At 47.5% G+C, this 17,599-nt stretch overlaps 1 protein-coding gene across 13 annotated transcripts in view; it reads right to left on the bottom strand.

Moving 5' to 3' along the window:
- Positions 1 to 17,599, bottom strand: part of LOC144763708 (uncharacterized) — a 2,434,724-nt gene that overhangs the window by 1,526,662 nt on the left and 890,463 nt on the right. For all 13 annotated transcript variants that reach the window (XM_078649561.1, XM_078649562.1, XM_078649564.1 and 10 more), the window contains 2 exons: positions 3,641 to 3,727; positions 2,612 to 2,692 (listed from right to left, as the gene is read on the bottom strand). In XM_078649561.1, coding sequence (XP_078505687.1) covers positions 2,612 to 2,692; positions 3,641 to 3,727 — 168 coding nt within the window. The remainder of the gene's footprint in view (positions 1 to 2,611; positions 2,693 to 3,640; positions 3,728 to 17,599) is intronic.

Below are 17,599 nucleotides of genomic sequence, written 5' to 3'. Positions count from 1 at the left end.
GCTCCGCAGCGCTGCAGTCTCCTTCTCCTATAGACTTCCCCTTTATATTTTAGAAAGGGGCAAGTTAGGCGCCCAGGGTCTCCAGAAACTTCCCACAGCGGGGCCAGGACAAATAACTAAAAGGGGAGTTGGGGGTTTGGACCAAATAGGCAGCTTCCCAGTTCAGGAGGTCAACCCTAAGTCTAACCTTTTCCCACCCTTAGCTACCACCTGTCCTCCAGCTGACTTCCACAGGTAGACAAAATGGCTGCCCCGCATTCCGCCTTATATAGGCTGCCCTACAGTGGTCCAGAATGGACCAGAAGGTTCTGGAATGCCCTATGTTAGGCTATGGCCAAGTTCTGTGTGTGACAGTTAGGGCAGTTGGTGGCCACCATTTTAGGTGGTGCCAACTTTCCTGTCAGAACAGGCCTCTGGGCCTCAGGTAAAAGATTATGAGGGGGGGAGAAAACACCTATCCCCCTGACCAACACCTACAAAAAGTCAGTAGACCCAAAAATTAACAAGGGTATGAGGGGCAAAAAGGGGACAAAATAAATAAAAATTAGGAGGGACTTCGCCAAAAAGTCAGACAGGTCTAACACTTACCTGTACCAAACCTGGCATGGTTCTAGAAAAATAAAACACAACAAAATAATATTTTTATACAAACATTGGTTTGAATGTGTGTCATAATTTCTTGCCTGAGTGTGTACAGTAAATGCTTAACATTACCCTCTGATAAAGCCTTACTGCTCGCCCACACTACCTCAAATAGTGTAATGTATTATCCACTTTTACCTCTGCCTACCTTTGGGGTTCCACTGGACTCTGTCAACACGATATCTTACTTTGATTTAGTATATACAGAGCCAGATTCCTACAAATACCCAATGTTAACCTATAATACGAGTAGGATCCACAGTATTGAAAAACGAATGTAGGTATTTTTCTCTACCAGGGCAAGCAAAAAGTAGAAGCACATGTCCTATGTTTTACTTACACAGCACCCTGCCCTATGGGCTACACAGGTCCTACCTTAGGGGTGACATGTGTAATGAAAGAGGAGTTTAAAGCTTAGCAAGAGGTTTTAAATGTCAAGTCGGCATGGCGGTAAAACTGCACACAAAGGCCCTGCAGTGCCAGGCCTGAGACATGTTTAAAGGGCTACTTTTGTAGGTGGCACAATCAGTGCTGCAGGCCCGCTAGTAGTATTTAATTTAAATGCCCTGGGCACATGTAGTGTATTCTACTAGAGACTTACAGATTTAATATCCCAATTTTGGATAAACCAATTAAACCATGTGTAGAGGCGAGAGAACATGCACTTTTGCACTGGTTAGCAGTGGTAAACTGCCCAGAGTCCTAAAGTCAACAAAAACGAGGTCAGAAAAGAGTAGAAGGGAGGTACAAAGTTTGGAGTGACCATTCAGAAAGGGCCATTTTCCAACACGACCCCCCTCCAGTTTAAAGCCAGGGTAGACTAATCAATACCTTCATGGACTTCCCTGCTTAAGGTGATAGAACATGGACAATGGCCCACTCCTGCAGGGACACTTGCTAGTTCTGTGCCTCTCTGAACCCAGTTGGATCCCTTTGTCTATACTCTCTAGGACCAATGAGCTGAGACCTGTCTGGCTCCCTCTTGACCTCCATCTCGCTCTGTTGGAGGGAACATAAACCACCCTTCTTGGGGTTACTCCCAGGTACCCCTTTGGACACTGGTGCTGACCCAGATGTCCGCCTACTCACCAAGGTTCCTGGGGTCAGTCAGCTTGCTATCAATCAGTTGTTGGTGCAGCTCAGTAAAATCAGTATCAAGCATGTGCTCCTTCAAATTTAAGATATACAGCCCTGAATAACCATCAACCTTTCTGCCCCTAACCTCGCCCTTCAGTGCCTTGCTAGCATAGTCAAGTAAATCCACCCATGTCTGTGATGAGATCTTGTGGCTTCCCCTGATTTTCATTCTATATTTCTCAGAGGACAGACCAAACTTGCTGACTAGAATGACTTTCATTGCAGGGTAGTGAGTCTGTTCCGGTACCCTCAGTGTTAAGAGTGTGTCTGTCCCCAGGCCCTGGGTACAGGTAGTGCGCTCTAATAGGAACTTACAGTTACATTAAATTTCCCAATAGTGGATAAACCAATTAACCATGTTTAGAGGAGAAAGCATATGCACTTTAGCACTTGTTAGGAATGGTAAAGTGCCCAGTGTCATAAAGCCAAACAAAACGAGGTCAGAAAAAGAGGAGAAGGAAGGCAAAACATGTGAGTGATCTTTCAGGGAGAGCCATTTTCCAACACTTGCTAATATGTTGTATCAATCAGACAAATCATATTCATCATGGCGCTATAAATGCAGTGCAAGCTAACGAGAAGTTAAGCAGCTCAATGAAAATGAAAGCAATATTTAAACATAACTATTTTACTAACTTAAATGAGTAATTCACACAGAATTGTAGTACTGCAGCCCTCACTCTAAGTAGAGAGGAAATCCTATCTGTACTCAATCAAGCAGAAAAGAAAATTAAGGAATAAAGAGGACCCATTGTGGAAAGTCAATACGAAAACCTTTGTAAGGGGACAACAATATTCAAGCATACTAGTCAAAGTCTTTATTTGCACTTACATTCAGAAGTATTTTCATCTTTGGCAGAAGCTTCTGGCACATTTAATGAAGGTTCCACCGGATTCTCTTTTTTGGCTGATGCTACAACAGAGATTAAAGGTTGGTCATCTATTCGTAGAAATCTGCTCCACATGCACTAACTTTGTATCATTGTAATATCATAAAGATTAGTATTTGCTTTTTTAATTAACTATTCTATACATTAAGTGCAGCCACACACAATTCCATGATCCTGATTCACGGGTTCTGGGGCTGTCACCCTTCCACGCACAGACTGCATATTATGACAAAGGGAAATTCACCAACTGGGCGGATTTTTCTACCGACATGACTCCCAAAGATAGGGGTCCTGGGTGATCCTATGAAAGCACCATGCAGAGGTCATTGTAAATGTTGGGACCCCCCCCCCTCTTTTCCCTCACAGAGAGCAGATCACTGTGTACATCCTAAAAGGAGAGACGTGATGATAAAAGCGTAAATGAAGGGAAGAGATCACAGTGGAATTGTTGTTGCCCAAAATACAACAGGACAGGTTCTTGACTTTCCTATTATCAGAAATGTCTGACTTTAGACACGATTATTCTCAACATGGTAATCAACAAGAAAACAGACAGGACACCTATCAGTGAGAATATAAAAACTGCTCAATGTCTGAATGCCAAACAATATATCATGGTATGAACTTAGTGGGCATTCAGTGTCTCATGAGAGGAGCCATACGTTTTATTATCACGCTCACTGGAGCACTCATGAATGTATGATAGTATCCCTTAACAACTGTATGGTAGAATTTGTTAACCTAGGTGCAATCACTATATATGGCCACAGACTAGGCTATGAAACATATGATAGGCAGATCCGTACTTACTAAAGGACTACTGAGTACCTATCAAGCAGAGGAAAAGAATAAGAAATACTCAGAGGGAATTAAGGGCAGGAGAGGATACAATGTGGAAAGTTAGTATTAAAACCTTTGGTAAGAGGCAACGACATTCAGGTATTCAATTCAAAATCTTTATTTGCACTTACATTCAGCCGCGTTTTCATCTTTGGCAGAGACCTCTGGAACGTTCAATAAAGGTTCCGCCTCATTATCTTTTTTGGCTGATGCAGACGCTGCAATAAAGAGATTAAAGGTTGACAATCTATTCGTACAACTCTGCTCCACATGCACTAACTTTGTATCATTTTAAGAATGCATGACTAGTAGTCTCTTTTTTCTAAACTATTGTATAAAGTACAAAGAGTGAATGGGGTGCTGGCTGTGCTGTTCCTGACAGTCAGACCCATTTGAGAAAACAAGGATGCCACAGAATCAAAGCAGTGAAAGAAGAGTACAACCTCTGAGGGTCCGATCCCCAAAGCTATTTCTGCACGAAACCCAGATTTATACACACAATAGTCATATTTCTGAGTGCAAAACCACTTTTCTAACTCAGAAAGATGGCTCCACACTTATAAATGTAAATCAACAACCTGGGTGGAGAGTGGGTGGGGGAGTGGGCATCCCTGTCCTTTGATGGATCACTGGATGCGCTTCCCTGCCCACCATGATTTTGGTGGGACCCCTTTTCTGTGTTCTCTCTGCTGGCATGAGATTGGGGAGTACGTACTCTGTGAGCGTTACAGGGCTCCCTGCTTTAGGATTATGTGTTTTGTGCCACCAGTTGTGGGTTTAAGTGCATGCCTGACGTTGGTGTTCATGGGTGCTGCCTGGCTGTTGGGCTAGGGGTTTTCAAATTTGGACCCTGTCTCTGACTGTTAGGATGCCTTCTCCTCCCCATTTGTTTATGGGGCTTCGGGTTTGGAAGGCAGATGTCCTCTGTGTGGGGGTCAGGCTGGACCTTGCAGGCTCTATGCGCTTGTCGGGGTGGCCTTGAGCTTGGGTTGGCCGGGGTTTGTGGCACCCTGCCTCCGGTTGTTGGCCCTTTATGCCCCTACTTCATTTTTTATTTGGTAATGGTGTGAGTGGTGACCTGTCCTCGGCACTCATTTTGTGCTCGGGGTTACTTTGTGCCTGCCCTGTGATAAGCAACTTCTTCTGGATCTGGGAGTTTTTCAATGAGACTGCTCCTACGGTGTAGTACAAAATAATTAGCCCCTCTATAAAATGTGATGAGGAACACCTGAGTCTCCAATATCTCAAAGATATTCATTGGGCTGAATGAGGAGCCAATAAATGTTTGGGGCCCTCTAAAATGGCTGGCCCTGCCTGTGCCACAGCGGCATGCATTACGCTCCTGTCTTCATGGTCAAGGGTCCCTTTCAGTCTGTAGGCCCTCTTCCAGACTTTGTAGGATTGATATTGTGACCCGCAGTTGTATCTACTCCCCAGAATGCTGTGGGGAAGATTTTGATGCTCAAGTTCCCTTCGTTACTCTGGGGGAATTTCTGGGTTGGCTTTGTTATTCATGTTGCCTGCCTCCACATAGGCTTTTTTTCGCTGGTGCTGTTCCCCCATTTTGGTTTCTGGGATGCCAGTGGTGCTTCAGTGTTTAGTCTCTGGTATGTGGTCCTAGCAGCGGGTGTTTCGCACAGAGCTGCTGGTGATTCTTTGTGACCCTGGACTACTTGTCTTTCTTTCCTGGTCTAGTCCATGCCATGTCAGGCTAAGTGAGCTGAGCTCTTCGAAGAGTGGTGCAGTTAATTCTTAGCCACCGTGTGTTACTTGTGATTTGCTTGATGTCCCACCAGGTTCTCACCCGGGTTCTGGAGTTTCTGGACACCTTTGGCTGGCCTCTGTTTGGGGTGGTCTATCGTCCTGACCTGGGGGCATTTGGCAGGTCACTTGTTCAGTCTATTTTTCTGCTGCAGTCTTTAGGTCTGGCCACTGGGCTCCAGCCTATCTCACCCTGGGGACTTGGGATCATAGTTGTCTATGCTGAGCAACTCCAAGAAGGGAACGTTCCCTCTTGGTGTCCCTATTCCTCGGTTATTCTCTTCTCATGCTGCAAGTGTCTTGGGTGTTCGTAGAGCTCTCCTGTGCTAGGGTCTGATTTACCATTTGCTCCTACCTGGACATTTGGTGTTTGGTGTCAGTGCCCAGCTGCTTATAGGTCACTGGACTATGTGTATCTTACAAGCAAGCCTTCTGCTGGGTGTTCTTCTCTTCTGCACGCTTATCTGTGGAATGCAGCTGGTTGGAATAGGGTACGTCTCTTTGAAACCACTAAGCCCTGGGGTATGTCCTCCCTTTGGAGTGTGCTCACTTGTCCACATAGGATGATCTATATATTGTCCTTCCTACTGTGCCTTGTTGTTCTTCTCTGCTTAGTACTAACAGTTGCATGGTTCTTTGTGCATTATCAGTAAGGGATGGTTTATAGACCCCGAAAACTTGGGCTTCCTGTTTAAGGTATTGGACAGAGTGATACCTCCTCATTCTTGAGCCTTCTTGCTTGCAGTGAGTGTGTTTCAGGTACAGGGGTGGCTCTTCCGCTAAGGCGGAGAAGCATCGCTCCACTGCTCTATGAGCAGTTGACAAAAGGAAAAATAAAGAAATAATAATGAAAGTTATCATCGGAACAGTAAAAAATAACCCCTTGTATCTAAAATGGACACCAGGATGCATTTTAAGCTAAGAACTGGCGCTAAATACAACAAAACACGAATAGCAAGCACCAGGAGCAGCTATTGCTTGCTAAATGGCCTCTAGGGATAAGATTTTACCCCAATTTACTGCAGTTATTAAGCGCTATTTTCTTCCTGCAAAATGTACCTGTGTGTTCAACGCAAGGATGCACTTTGCACTGAGAAACAGTTCCAAATGCAGCAAAACACGAATAGTGAGTGGTGGCTCCCTAAGTTTGCTCTCGCAGTAGAATTTTGTTTCCCCAAAATTACTCTTAATTAAGCGAGGAGGAGTAATCGCCAAATTATCTGTAATTCCGCACTGAAGAGTAATACGGAATTATCAAAATTATTATTTTTACTCTGGCGTAATCTAAATTCTGCCCAGGCTTACCAAGATCCTGATTGCTAGGTGCTAATTCATAAAACCGGGACTTGGTTCCTACAAAAAGGATCAGTCAGGAAGGTGGCATCCTATAAATACTTAGGGATATGGCTGGATGAACACGGCCAATCATCTAACAATGTGCAGATAACTCCCTGAAATAGGCAATTTGCAAATTGCACAGGTCCCTGCAGTGACCCGACTTAATAGAATAATGAAGGTTGTAACTAGCAAGGTAATGCCATCTGAGGAATGCAGTGCGCTGGTCTTCAAAAATAGGCTGGCCCACTGTCTGAATAGAGGACAAGCCAACTGCCTCAGAAAAATCTTGTCCCTACAGGATTGCACTGAAAGGGCCAGACCCAAAAGTTCTAGATCTGTTCTAGAGTCCCAACTCGATGGTTCTTTTTTTGCATCATGTAAGAGTAGCGGGGAGAAAATCATTATTAACTTCAATCAATTCAATACGGGATTCTCTCAGCACATAGTAACCACTACGTAAGGTTAATCAATTTATTACAAAGCCAAAAATAACGACATAAATACATCTCAATATGAGGGTGTAGAAATACATTGGTATCAAAATAAAGCCAAATCTGCAAAAGAAGTTGAGTCAGTGCAACATGCACAGGACAATTAACTCAAGAATTAAAATGCAGAGGCTCAAAAAGATTGACTTCAAATTCACCTGCATAAAGGGTTGATGAATAAAAAAGCATCAATCTATCCCTACAATAACGCTAACGTGACAGCCCAACTTAAGCATTCTAAGGGAAAGGTATAAAAAGGTGCCAACATGTGAAGTCTTCCTAAGAAGTCTCTTCACCATCAGTGGGTCGGATAGCATAAAGCTATCGAGACAGAGCTCGCTCTGAGATGCTCTCTCTGCAAAAGGCAGGGAAGAGGTGGGCGCTTTCCCTACTTGCAACAACTCAATATTATAGGTATCTTCCCAAGATTCCTTGCTAGTCATGCTATAAACTCTGACTACGTTCTCATAGGTACTTTTCCTCAGGAAGGGGATGTTCCTGAACAGTAACATGGTGACCTTGATTCCCAGGCCTTCTCTGGTGTATACAACAGTTCTCCTTATCAGCATTAGCTCCTGATGTTTCTTCTTCTCTACTTGACTAGCTCCTGAAACAAAGACCTTTTTCTAACTAACAAGGGCATTTCTACCACCTGCAACACAATTGTAGGAAAGAACAAAATCCACAGCACACACAAAATTCAACTGTTAATTCTAAAGCGAGAGCTTCCTGGGAAATGCATTTCAGGTCTACAAGATTCAGCCAACATAAGAGAAATGGCATAAAACTTTACGAAATTGCATAGAAAATAAGGCACATTCAGTTAATATTCCTACCTCAATATAAAATGACACGATTAATAAACACATTCAATAATACATGGTTGTCAGTAGGCCTTTGTTTATTCCCCAAGACAGTGAGAAAAATGGGTACTAGGAGTTGGTATCCTACCAGGATGGGAGAGGTGGAGCTGTTCCCTGCCCCACTTACATTTCAAAGGAGCACCGTCCAGCACACTCCCAAGAACCTGATGCCAGTCTTTTGTCACCTTAGACCTCTTGGAGCCTGGGCAGTGGAAAGGTGGGGAAGGGATTTCCAAAACTAGATGTAGCAAGGCATAAGTTTCTCTCACTTTGAAGGCTTGCAGCAGGTATACATATTGGACCCTCACACCAACTCTTCAGTTCACTCCTGGACCTGTGGAAGACCCCCCAAAAGGAAAGCCTTGTACTTCGGAGGACCGCCCTGATGCTTGAGGCTTGCTTTGTACCTCAGAGGACAGCCCTGCTGCTACTAGAGGTTTGCCCTGATACTTGAAGCTTGCCTTGTACACTCAAAGAACTGCCCTGCTGCTCAAGACCTGCTTTTCTGCTTGATTCCAGGACTATCAGATTGACTCAAGGGTCAGGTGGTTGACCTTCTGTGCTGAGCTACAGGAACACAAAAAACTCCAGAGGCGTCCCTGCAAGTGCCCAGCTGACCTGCTGCATTGTAACTACCCGAACCTGTAACTGGACCTGCCTGAGCCCTGCTGGAGTGAATTCTTGATTAGGAGGTGCCTGCCCAGGGCCTGGATCCTTGCCTGTCATCAGTTGAAATGCTCTTGTGAAGAAAGGGAGAAATCCAGACGTTTTAGGCTCTTCACAACCTTAAACAGCCCTATTCCTGCTGCATCTGTGGCTCCCTTGACGACCGCCAACATGATGCTACGGTAAACCTTCCTCTTCACACTACAGCGGCCGTCAGCAACGACCAGCAATGCAAGATCTAAACTTCAGGCTACAGCAACGACAGCCCGCGGTGCTATTAGGAGCTATACTTACCTAAATCTTTTAAATTGTATATCTCCGGTTCTATTGATGGTTTTTTTCTTCACTTTGGTCTCATTTTATTTATTACAATTTTCTAAATTTTTCTAAATTGTTATGGGATTTTTTTTGCATTGTGTTTTCACTTTATAACTATTTGCATGCTGCATAAAACGTATCATATTGCCTCTATGTTAAGCCAGACTGCTTTTATTCAAAGCTATCAATGGGTTAGGCACAGGTTAATTTAGTGACTTTTATGGTTCAACCTGACGAGGATTGTGGTTGTTGCTTGAGAAGGGAATTCAACCCCTCAATCAAAACCAAATTCCTTTCATTGAGGGCCAGCAGAACTTGAATTAGAAGTAGCACCTACCACTTATCCTGCTGAAAGAACAGGTCAAGAGGCAAAAGTTGAATCCTTATTCGGGACCAGGAAGTAAAGGGAGTGAATCCTGTGACTCTTTCTTCCAGAGGCACCACCTCTATGTTCTCCTTTGTTCAATAAGGCAGAGTATTTTACCTCACACATCAAAACTTTTGCTGGAGAGCAGGTCTCCTCGGTGGGAGGGAGGAATGACAGAGGAGAGGAAAGAAAGGATGGGGAGGAGCCCTTGCATAATAGCTTGGTGACCTAAAAAACCTCAATTGGTGGAAGAGAAAGAAATGTTTCCCCCAAATGGAATTTGGTAGAGTAAATGGGGGAGTCACAGATGGTTTGTGGCAGCCAGGGCCGGACTGGGAACGAAAGCCTGCCCTGGCAAAGTGCTCGGCCGCCCCGCCCCTCCCCCCCCAATGGGGGGGGGCTGTTGGGTGCGACGAGCTCTTTGCAGGGGCCGGTTTTCAGCTGACTTTGTTACAGGGCCGATTTTACGGACCTGTAGCAAAAACGGCCCCCAGGAGCCCAAAACTGGCCCCCACCCTTGCAGCGCACCGGGGGATTGCCCGGTGCCCGCAGGGCTAGGAGAATATGGTAAGAATGGATCTGCTGCTGGTGATGAGTTACCCCTACACCCACCCATGCCATGAAAGTAATGGTACATCTATTGGGGTTTGAGAAAAAGAGAGTGTGTGCTCCTTGAAAGGTCAAAAGTATACTTTTTTGGATGAATATCCGTTTTTTCAAATTTCTATGGAGAGGACAAGACTACTTCAAGTTGCAGTATAACATCTTTATTATTTTGTTGTGAAACATGGACAGCCGACATGTGTTTCGCCCCCTATTGGCGAGTTGCGCCGGGGCTTTCTCAAGGCTATTTATACAAGTGCAGCGTATAATGCAACTGTTTTCATATTTTCAAATATCCCAAGACAAGAGTTTCAATACTCGCAGGACAACATTCTTCTGTGAGTTAGCAGAAGGTTTTCAAAGTGAAAAGTGCAGTTCGGTCCCTGCTCGTGGCTCTCAGCGTTCAGTACATACATGGGTTGAATCCCATCTATTGGGGTACCTGGAGCAGGAGCAAAGTTGAACTTGGCCAAGAGGTTTGTGCACCTAAAACAAGTCTATGTCATCTGGATTTTTTCTATGGACTGCAGGGCTTGAATAGGGTTTCTCCCATGCTGCAAGGAGATGTTCCAGAAGCGCCTCTTGGCAGCAAGAAGTCTGTCAATGTTAGCGTATGCCTCCAAAGATTGTACAGTTATCTCCCAAACTTTTAATGCTATTCATACCACTGTGGTGATAATAGGCACTTCTTCTGAAGGAGGGCTTTACAGGTAAGATATCTATTGTCACCTTCTGGAGAAATGTCCTGACCATACGCATTTGGTAAATCTAGGGATGTATGATTTAACCACTACTCCCTAAACCACGAATTCCTTAGCCACGATGGCTAAACAAAGTATTGATTTCAAACCACTACTTTGTTTTTTACGAGTTCCTAAACCACGAAAAAATTTGTATTTGTGGGGGGAGACCCCCCACTCCCCCCATCTTCAGTTTTTGTCTGAGTCTCGAGCATTTCTCTTAATGCTGTGCCATCCGACCTTGCTACAAATCTGGCAGGATGAAAACTGACTGCATGACCCTGTGCTCCTCAGAGCCTGCCTGCCTTACGGCTGCAGTGCTGAGTGAATCATGCCAGGGGTCAATGAACTTGTCAGGTCAGGGGGTGCGAAGGGGAGTGACAACGCAGAGTGTTTCTCTGGAGTTTCAAGGAGTTTTTTGAATGTTAAATGTCTGGCCTTGGCAGTCTTAGATCGTTCGTTGTTTAGAATAGTCGTGGTTCTTGTAAGTCGTTTTTAAGGATTGCTCGTTGTTCTGACTTCGTGGTTCAGGTAACTCGTAATTAAAAGTTTGTGGTTAAGGTTGTTTCCCAAATCTAGACATAAACCAACATAAGTATTGTTGAGAGGGATATCAGCCTTTAAAACATTACCTTCTATGTGACGGTAATCTTTATAAAGCATGCTAAGGGCTTTGGGGTCAATTGTGCTTTCATCTGACAAATGATTGAACTTGACGCCCGGCCGCTCCGTAGCACAGGTGATTGTTGCCCCGCCCACTGCAGAGGAGACAGCAGTGAAGGCTGTAATGGTGGATTGCTCAGAGACGCGGAGAACGCCGAGATGCTGCCAGGACTATTTCTCGGTCCCAGAGCGGCAGAAATAAGCTAATGTGAACCGAGCATTTGTATTAGGAGCCCTGGAGCCAAAACGAAGCCTAATTTCTATCTAATTGTGATCTCGGGACTCTGATGAACGGGCAGCCAGAGGACACGGAGATTGACACGAAGACTGAATCCTCGAGTGTTTTTTTTTTTTTCAGAACAAAACTCAAGTGTTTTTTTTTATTTTTTATTTATTTTTTATTTGCAGGATAACAGTGCACAAATATTACAGTACAGTCCAGTTCGATTTGGCATATGTTCCAGCGATACATTTCAGTAATACTGTACTAGCTCAAATTACCTTTTCTTATTTTCTTAGTTTCACACAACCCCCAACTCTTCCCGCCCAACTCCCCCCACCCAACATCCCTCCCCAGGCACTTCTATGTAAGCACAGTGTGTTATCTATACATGGTAGTACAATCTGCATCAGTCTCTTAATGTCTCCGTATCTTTGTCACAACGCCCTCTGGGTCCCTATAAGCCACAAGTCAGCCCTGGCTGAATGTCTTCCTATACAGTGCACCTGTGTCTGCGCATGAGCTGTTGTCCCTTGCCATTCAGAAGCACAAGGGAGTCCAAGTAATCAGTATTCCTATGGCATTCGACCCATATCAGTCATCCACAGACGCGCTCCCGGTGGTATTATCCACATCAGCCATTTCAAAGGATATCATTACAGTGTTCCATTCAAGAGATATAGGAACCCTTCTCAAGCCTTTTCGCTCTTCGGTCTGTAGTGCCATACCTTCGGCCTTACCCCACCTCACTACTTCCGCTTTCCACACGTCTGGGTCAGGTGGCCTGCTCGATTTCCACCTCATGGTAATGGTACGCTTGGCCATTAGCAGTGCGAGGTCAATGAACCTCGTGGCCACACTTTTCTTACGTTCAGTGGGTCCCAGGCCCAGCAAGCTAGAGGATATAGTGTCGTATTGTCTGTTGGGGGACACTCTGTGTAGTGTGGCGTGTATTGTAGCCCAAAAATATCCCAATTTCGGGCAATCCCATAGCATGTGTATTAACCTAGCATGCGCCAGTCCGCACCGAGGGTAGGAGTCTGGCGTGGCGGGGAACATTACATGTAGTCGGTGAGGCGTGAAGTACGCGCGGTGTAGGATCATAAGTTGAATTAATTTAAACTTTGAGTTCCTCGAGACTCTCTTGGGGAATTTAAGAACACGCTCCCACTCTGTATCTCGAAACGCTCGGCCTCCATCCCTCTCCCACACTTCACGCAGCGGCTGCAGCGATATCGCCCTCCCTGCACGGATACCACTCGTAATCCATTTTGTTAAATTGCTCCCTGAACCCATCAGGTACAGCATCGTGTGTAGTGGGTTTACAGTTGGTTCGTTGCCTTCCGGTGCCCAATTCCGTGTGATGTAGCCGCGTACCCCTCCATATAGTAAGAACATCCCCCCAGGCGCGTGGTGTGCTGTGCAGAAGTCTTCAAAGTTCATCATGTGACCATCATTGAATAGATCGCCCACCTGTGTCACCCCGGCATCCGTCCACGTGGTGAGCGCCTGTGCAGACAATATTCCCGTCCCCAGTGGGATCCCCAGCAATGGTATTGTGGGAGCGTAGGAAGAGGTGGGGGACGTGTATCTCACAGCCCTCCTCCAGCAGGCGATGGCCATCTTGAGCAAGGGAGGAGAGTGCCCAGGGATCGCCGTGTTAGGCAGCAACAGAGTGTGTATGGCACCCTTTCCCCGGTCCTCTTCGGACATGCCTATTTCATGCAGGTTGCGTCCCGCTAGCCAATAGGCCAGCCACTGTAATTGGCACGCATAGTAATACGTCAATAAGTCCGGAACCCCCATCCCACCAGCCGCCGTGGGTAGCTGTAGTTTTGCCAAACTTATGCGGCGTCTACCCCGTCCCCAGACCAGCTCCGTTAGTATGGTATTCAAGGTTCGAAATACAGCAGCGGGAACCATAAAGGGCAAGTTCGTAAAGTAGTAAAGGAATCTCGGGAGCACCACCATCTTAGAGACGGCCACCCTGCCCGCCACCGACAATGGTAGTGCGGTCCAAAATTGTACCTGCGACCTCAGTGCTGCTACAGCCCGACCCAGGTTGCCATCAAGCATATCTGTCGCCCTTCTATAAATCTGTATCCCCAGGTAGCGGAAGGTTGTCTCCGCCATTTCGAAACTATGAGGTGGGAAGAGCAAGGGGGCACTTGCCTCGAGGGCAGTGAAACTGTACCCATACGACTTAGACTCGCTGATCGTAAGGCCTGAGAGCGCACTGAAGTCCTCAAAAAGCTCGGGGATGGGGCCCAGTCCCCCCTGTAAGTCCCTTAAATAAAGGATGATGTCATCGGCGTACGCCGATACCACATGAGTTACACCTCCCCTCCTGATGCCTCTGTGCTGCGCCTGAAGCCGAAGTTTACAAAGAAGTGGTTCCAGGGCTATAATAAATAATAGCGGGGATAGCGGGCAACCTTGCCTCGTGCCCCTCGCTATGGCTAATTGAGGCGATATACATCTGTTTGTGCGAACCCTAGCAACGGTCTGTAGTTAGCTAAACGTAAACAGTCCCTACCCGGCTTAGGCAATGAAACAATCAGAGCCTGCAGTGTGGACTGCGGTAACCCTTCTGCTTTCCTCGCTTCGTTGAACACCACGTGTAATCGCGGGGCCAACAGATCCATATACGCCCCATAAAACTCCGCCGGTAGGCCATCGGTTCCTGGGGTCTTGTTCCTCGGGAGTGCCCTTATTGCCTGTCTTATCTCCGCAACCGATATGGGTCGCACCAAATCATCACTCTGGGTCTTTTCTAGGCGCGGTAGTTCGAGTCCCGACATGAACTCCTCAAATGCCTCATCAGACATACGTCGATGTGGACCGTACAATGACTCATAGTAGTCACGAAAGGCGGCGTTTATATCGAACTGTGTCGCCACTAGCTTCCCAGTTTGATCCATAACCTCTAACACAGGAGTAGGGGCCAGGGCATCTCGCAATAATCGGGCCAGTAGGGGTCCGGATTTGTCTGCGTGGGTGTGTTGTCTACATGTATATTCCCTGTAATCCAGGACACGCAGTTCCTCCAACAGCTCAGCGTGTTGAATGTGTGCCTCCTGCAAAGGTGTAAAAGGCAAATTCGTACCCGCAGCCTCCCTCTCCAACATGGCCAAACGGCCCTCCACATCACTAAGCTTCTCCATGACCATACGCCTCATACCCGATCGTGTGTTCATTGCTTCCCCCCTTATATACACCTTAAAGGCATCCCACTCTATTTCGCGCGTGCTAGCCGAGCCACCATTTATGTGGAAATGTTGTGCGATGTAGTCCGCCATGGTGGCTGTAAAAACAGTGTCCTCCAGCAGTTCCGGGGACATACGCCATGTCGGTATCGGCGTGGGTATCTTGCCCCATCTCAGCGTGACTTCGACTGGATTGTGGTCCGAGAAGGTCTTACCCATGTGTTCCGAGACTACCATCTCCCCCAGCAATGTTGTGTTGCAAAACATGTGATCTATTCTCGTGTGTAAACCATGGGGAGGGGAAAAGAAGGTATACTCTCTGTCCGTCAAATGCATGCATCTCCAAATATCCGCCAGCCCCCAACCCGCTGCCCATTGAGAAAGTGCTTCTGCCTGCCTCCTGCTTTCAGTAGCCTGCAGTGGTGGGTGCGACCTGTCCAGTGATATGTCTAGGACTGCATTAAAGTCCCCTCCAATAATCCACACATTTGCCGACCAGTCAGCTATCGCTCTGTTAAGCGTGGTAAAAAAAAAACCCTGACCAACATTTGGTGCATACACACAGCCAAGCACAACAGGGGAGCCATCCAACAATCCCCTGATAAGCACATACCTGCCCTCTGGGTCTAGCCTCTCTTCCATCACCTTAAAGGGGACTGAGTTCCTGATCCATATTGCCGCCCCCCGGGAGAACACAGAGTAAGTAGTAGCAAACAGTTGCCCCTTCCATTTCTTGAGCAGTTGCGCACCTTCATCCCTATTCAGATGCGTTTCCTGTAAGTATGCCACTGCAATACGTCTCCTATTCAGTTGCGCTAGCACCCTATGCCTTTTATGGATTGAGCTCATACCTCTCACATTCCAGGTGCACATTTTGTAGTCGCTAAGTGACCCCATGGCTGTCTGCGACAATTAGAACCAGTGTACCCCACCATGTTACCAGTGTTCCTGCAAATGCTGCCGTGAGTGCCCCAGCTACAAACATCCCCAAAACATCGAGGTCCCCATTCAAAGAACTATGAGGTCTAAACACTGGCACCCAACTGGGGTGGCAATCAAACAGTACCATTGCTGCGCCCCGGGGGTGTGGTCCCGCTCTCCCTCGCCTGGGCCCCGCCGGAGTCCCTGCGGCGTGTCCTGGCAAGTGTTCGTACCCCCGGCCCCAGGTATCCCGCCCAGAGTCCTTCATGCATTCTGTACATTACCAGTCGGAGTCCTCCGAAGCTCCATTAAAGTTCATTCGCCTCTTGCGCTGTTATTTTCGGAAAAAGTTGCAGGCTGTCCGCAGAACCAGACACCTCCGTCCTGGCATCAGAGGCGCTATCTAGGACCTCCGCGCCGCCCGCGTTGTGTACAGCCAGAGCGGCCTCCGTCAGCCGAGCCCTCTCTTGTGACACCTGCAGTCCAGCCAGGGCGTCTGGTCCGCTTGTTACCTCCACCTCCTCATGTGTCACCCACGGCAGGCCGCTTCTCCTCCCTGCGCGGTTTACCGTTCCTCAGCTGTCCCTCCACGAGAGGGTCTTGCGAGTTGGGCGGCGTCAGCGTCACCTCCATCCATTCCGCCGCCTCCTCTGCCGTGTCAAAGAAAAGCTATTTGTTGTTGTGAATTATTTTCAGGCGGGCTGGGAACAGCAGAGCGTATTTCAGGTTCCTATCCCGCAAGCGTCTCTTCACACTCAGGAATGTAGACCTGGCCCTTTGCACCGTTGGGGTGAAGTCTGGGTAAATCGATATAGTCTTGTCCTCAAAGTGTATGGGCGCCTTCTCTCGTGCCACTCGCAAGATTATATCCCTATCTTTGTAGTTGAGCAGGCGAGCTATTAAAGGACGAGGTGCCGCTCCTGACCTTGGTGGTCTACCTGGTATCCTATGTGCCCTCTCCACGCTGTAAAGGGGCGTAAGTTCCTGTGGCCCCGCAAGTTTCTTCAGCCAATCCTCTACGAACTGCGTCGGATTCCTCCCCTCATTCCGCTCCGGAATTCCTAGGATTCGCACATTGTTGCGGCGCGCCCGCCCTTCCGCATCGTCCATCCTCTCCCATATTAGTTTCAGCTGCTTCTCCATATGTTCGATTTTCGTGGCTTGCTCCGTCTGCTGTGGTATCAGATCGTCCAAAGCTAGTTTATGTTCCGTGGCCCTCTCCGCCAGCTTGTTATGATCAGTGCGCAATAGAGACATACCAGTCGCCATTTGGTCCATGCGCGTTTCCATCGCTTCCCTGGAAGCCCGTATCTCTGTCAGGATAAGGTCCAGTTTGGCCTTCTGTGAAGTCTGGCCCGTTGGAGGCACCATCTCAACATTGGAAGAGGCCAGTGGGTCTTCTGAGCCAGTAGATTGTTGCGTCAGGTCAGCGCCCCTTTCAGGCATCTTGGCCCTGTTCCTGCCCATTTTTCTCGACCACAGGATGGCGGTGTTTGCGCCCCCGGGGGACTACGTGCCAGTGTACAGTAGGTCGAGCCTCAGGTATCCTGCTTGCGCCGGTCTCGACTCTTCTACCGCCTGTATTCCGTGTGTGGGCTAAGTGGTGTGGTATCGTCAAGCCGCTCACTTGGCGCGCCTATGGTGATATTGAGCCCGTGTCAGGAGATCCGACCTGGATCCCAGCGGTGGCTGGCTGTACCGCGCCCAGGCGAGTGCGTTATACAAGTACTAGTCCCTTGTCCGGGCGCCGTTCGGGGCAGGATCGGCTGGCCACGCGCTTCCCCGCCGCTACCTCGATGCTCGTGTCCGTGCGGGACTGAATCCTCGAGTGTTAAGGAGGTACGTGAGCTGCTAAACTGCTGGAGGCTGCTGCCGGGTGCTGGCAGGAGCTGTGTCTGTGCTCGGTGAGAGCATTAAAAAAAAAAAATTTTCCACA

The sequence above is a fragment of the Lissotriton helveticus genome, chromosome 6 (genome assembly GCF_964261635.1).
Source record: "Lissotriton helveticus chromosome 6, aLisHel1.1, whole genome shotgun sequence".
NCBI classification, from domain to species: domain Eukaryota; kingdom Metazoa; phylum Chordata; class Amphibia; order Caudata; family Salamandridae; genus Lissotriton; species Lissotriton helveticus.
The sequence above is the reverse complement of the archived record's forward strand: the minus strand, read 5'-3'. Positions and strand labels throughout refer to the sequence as shown.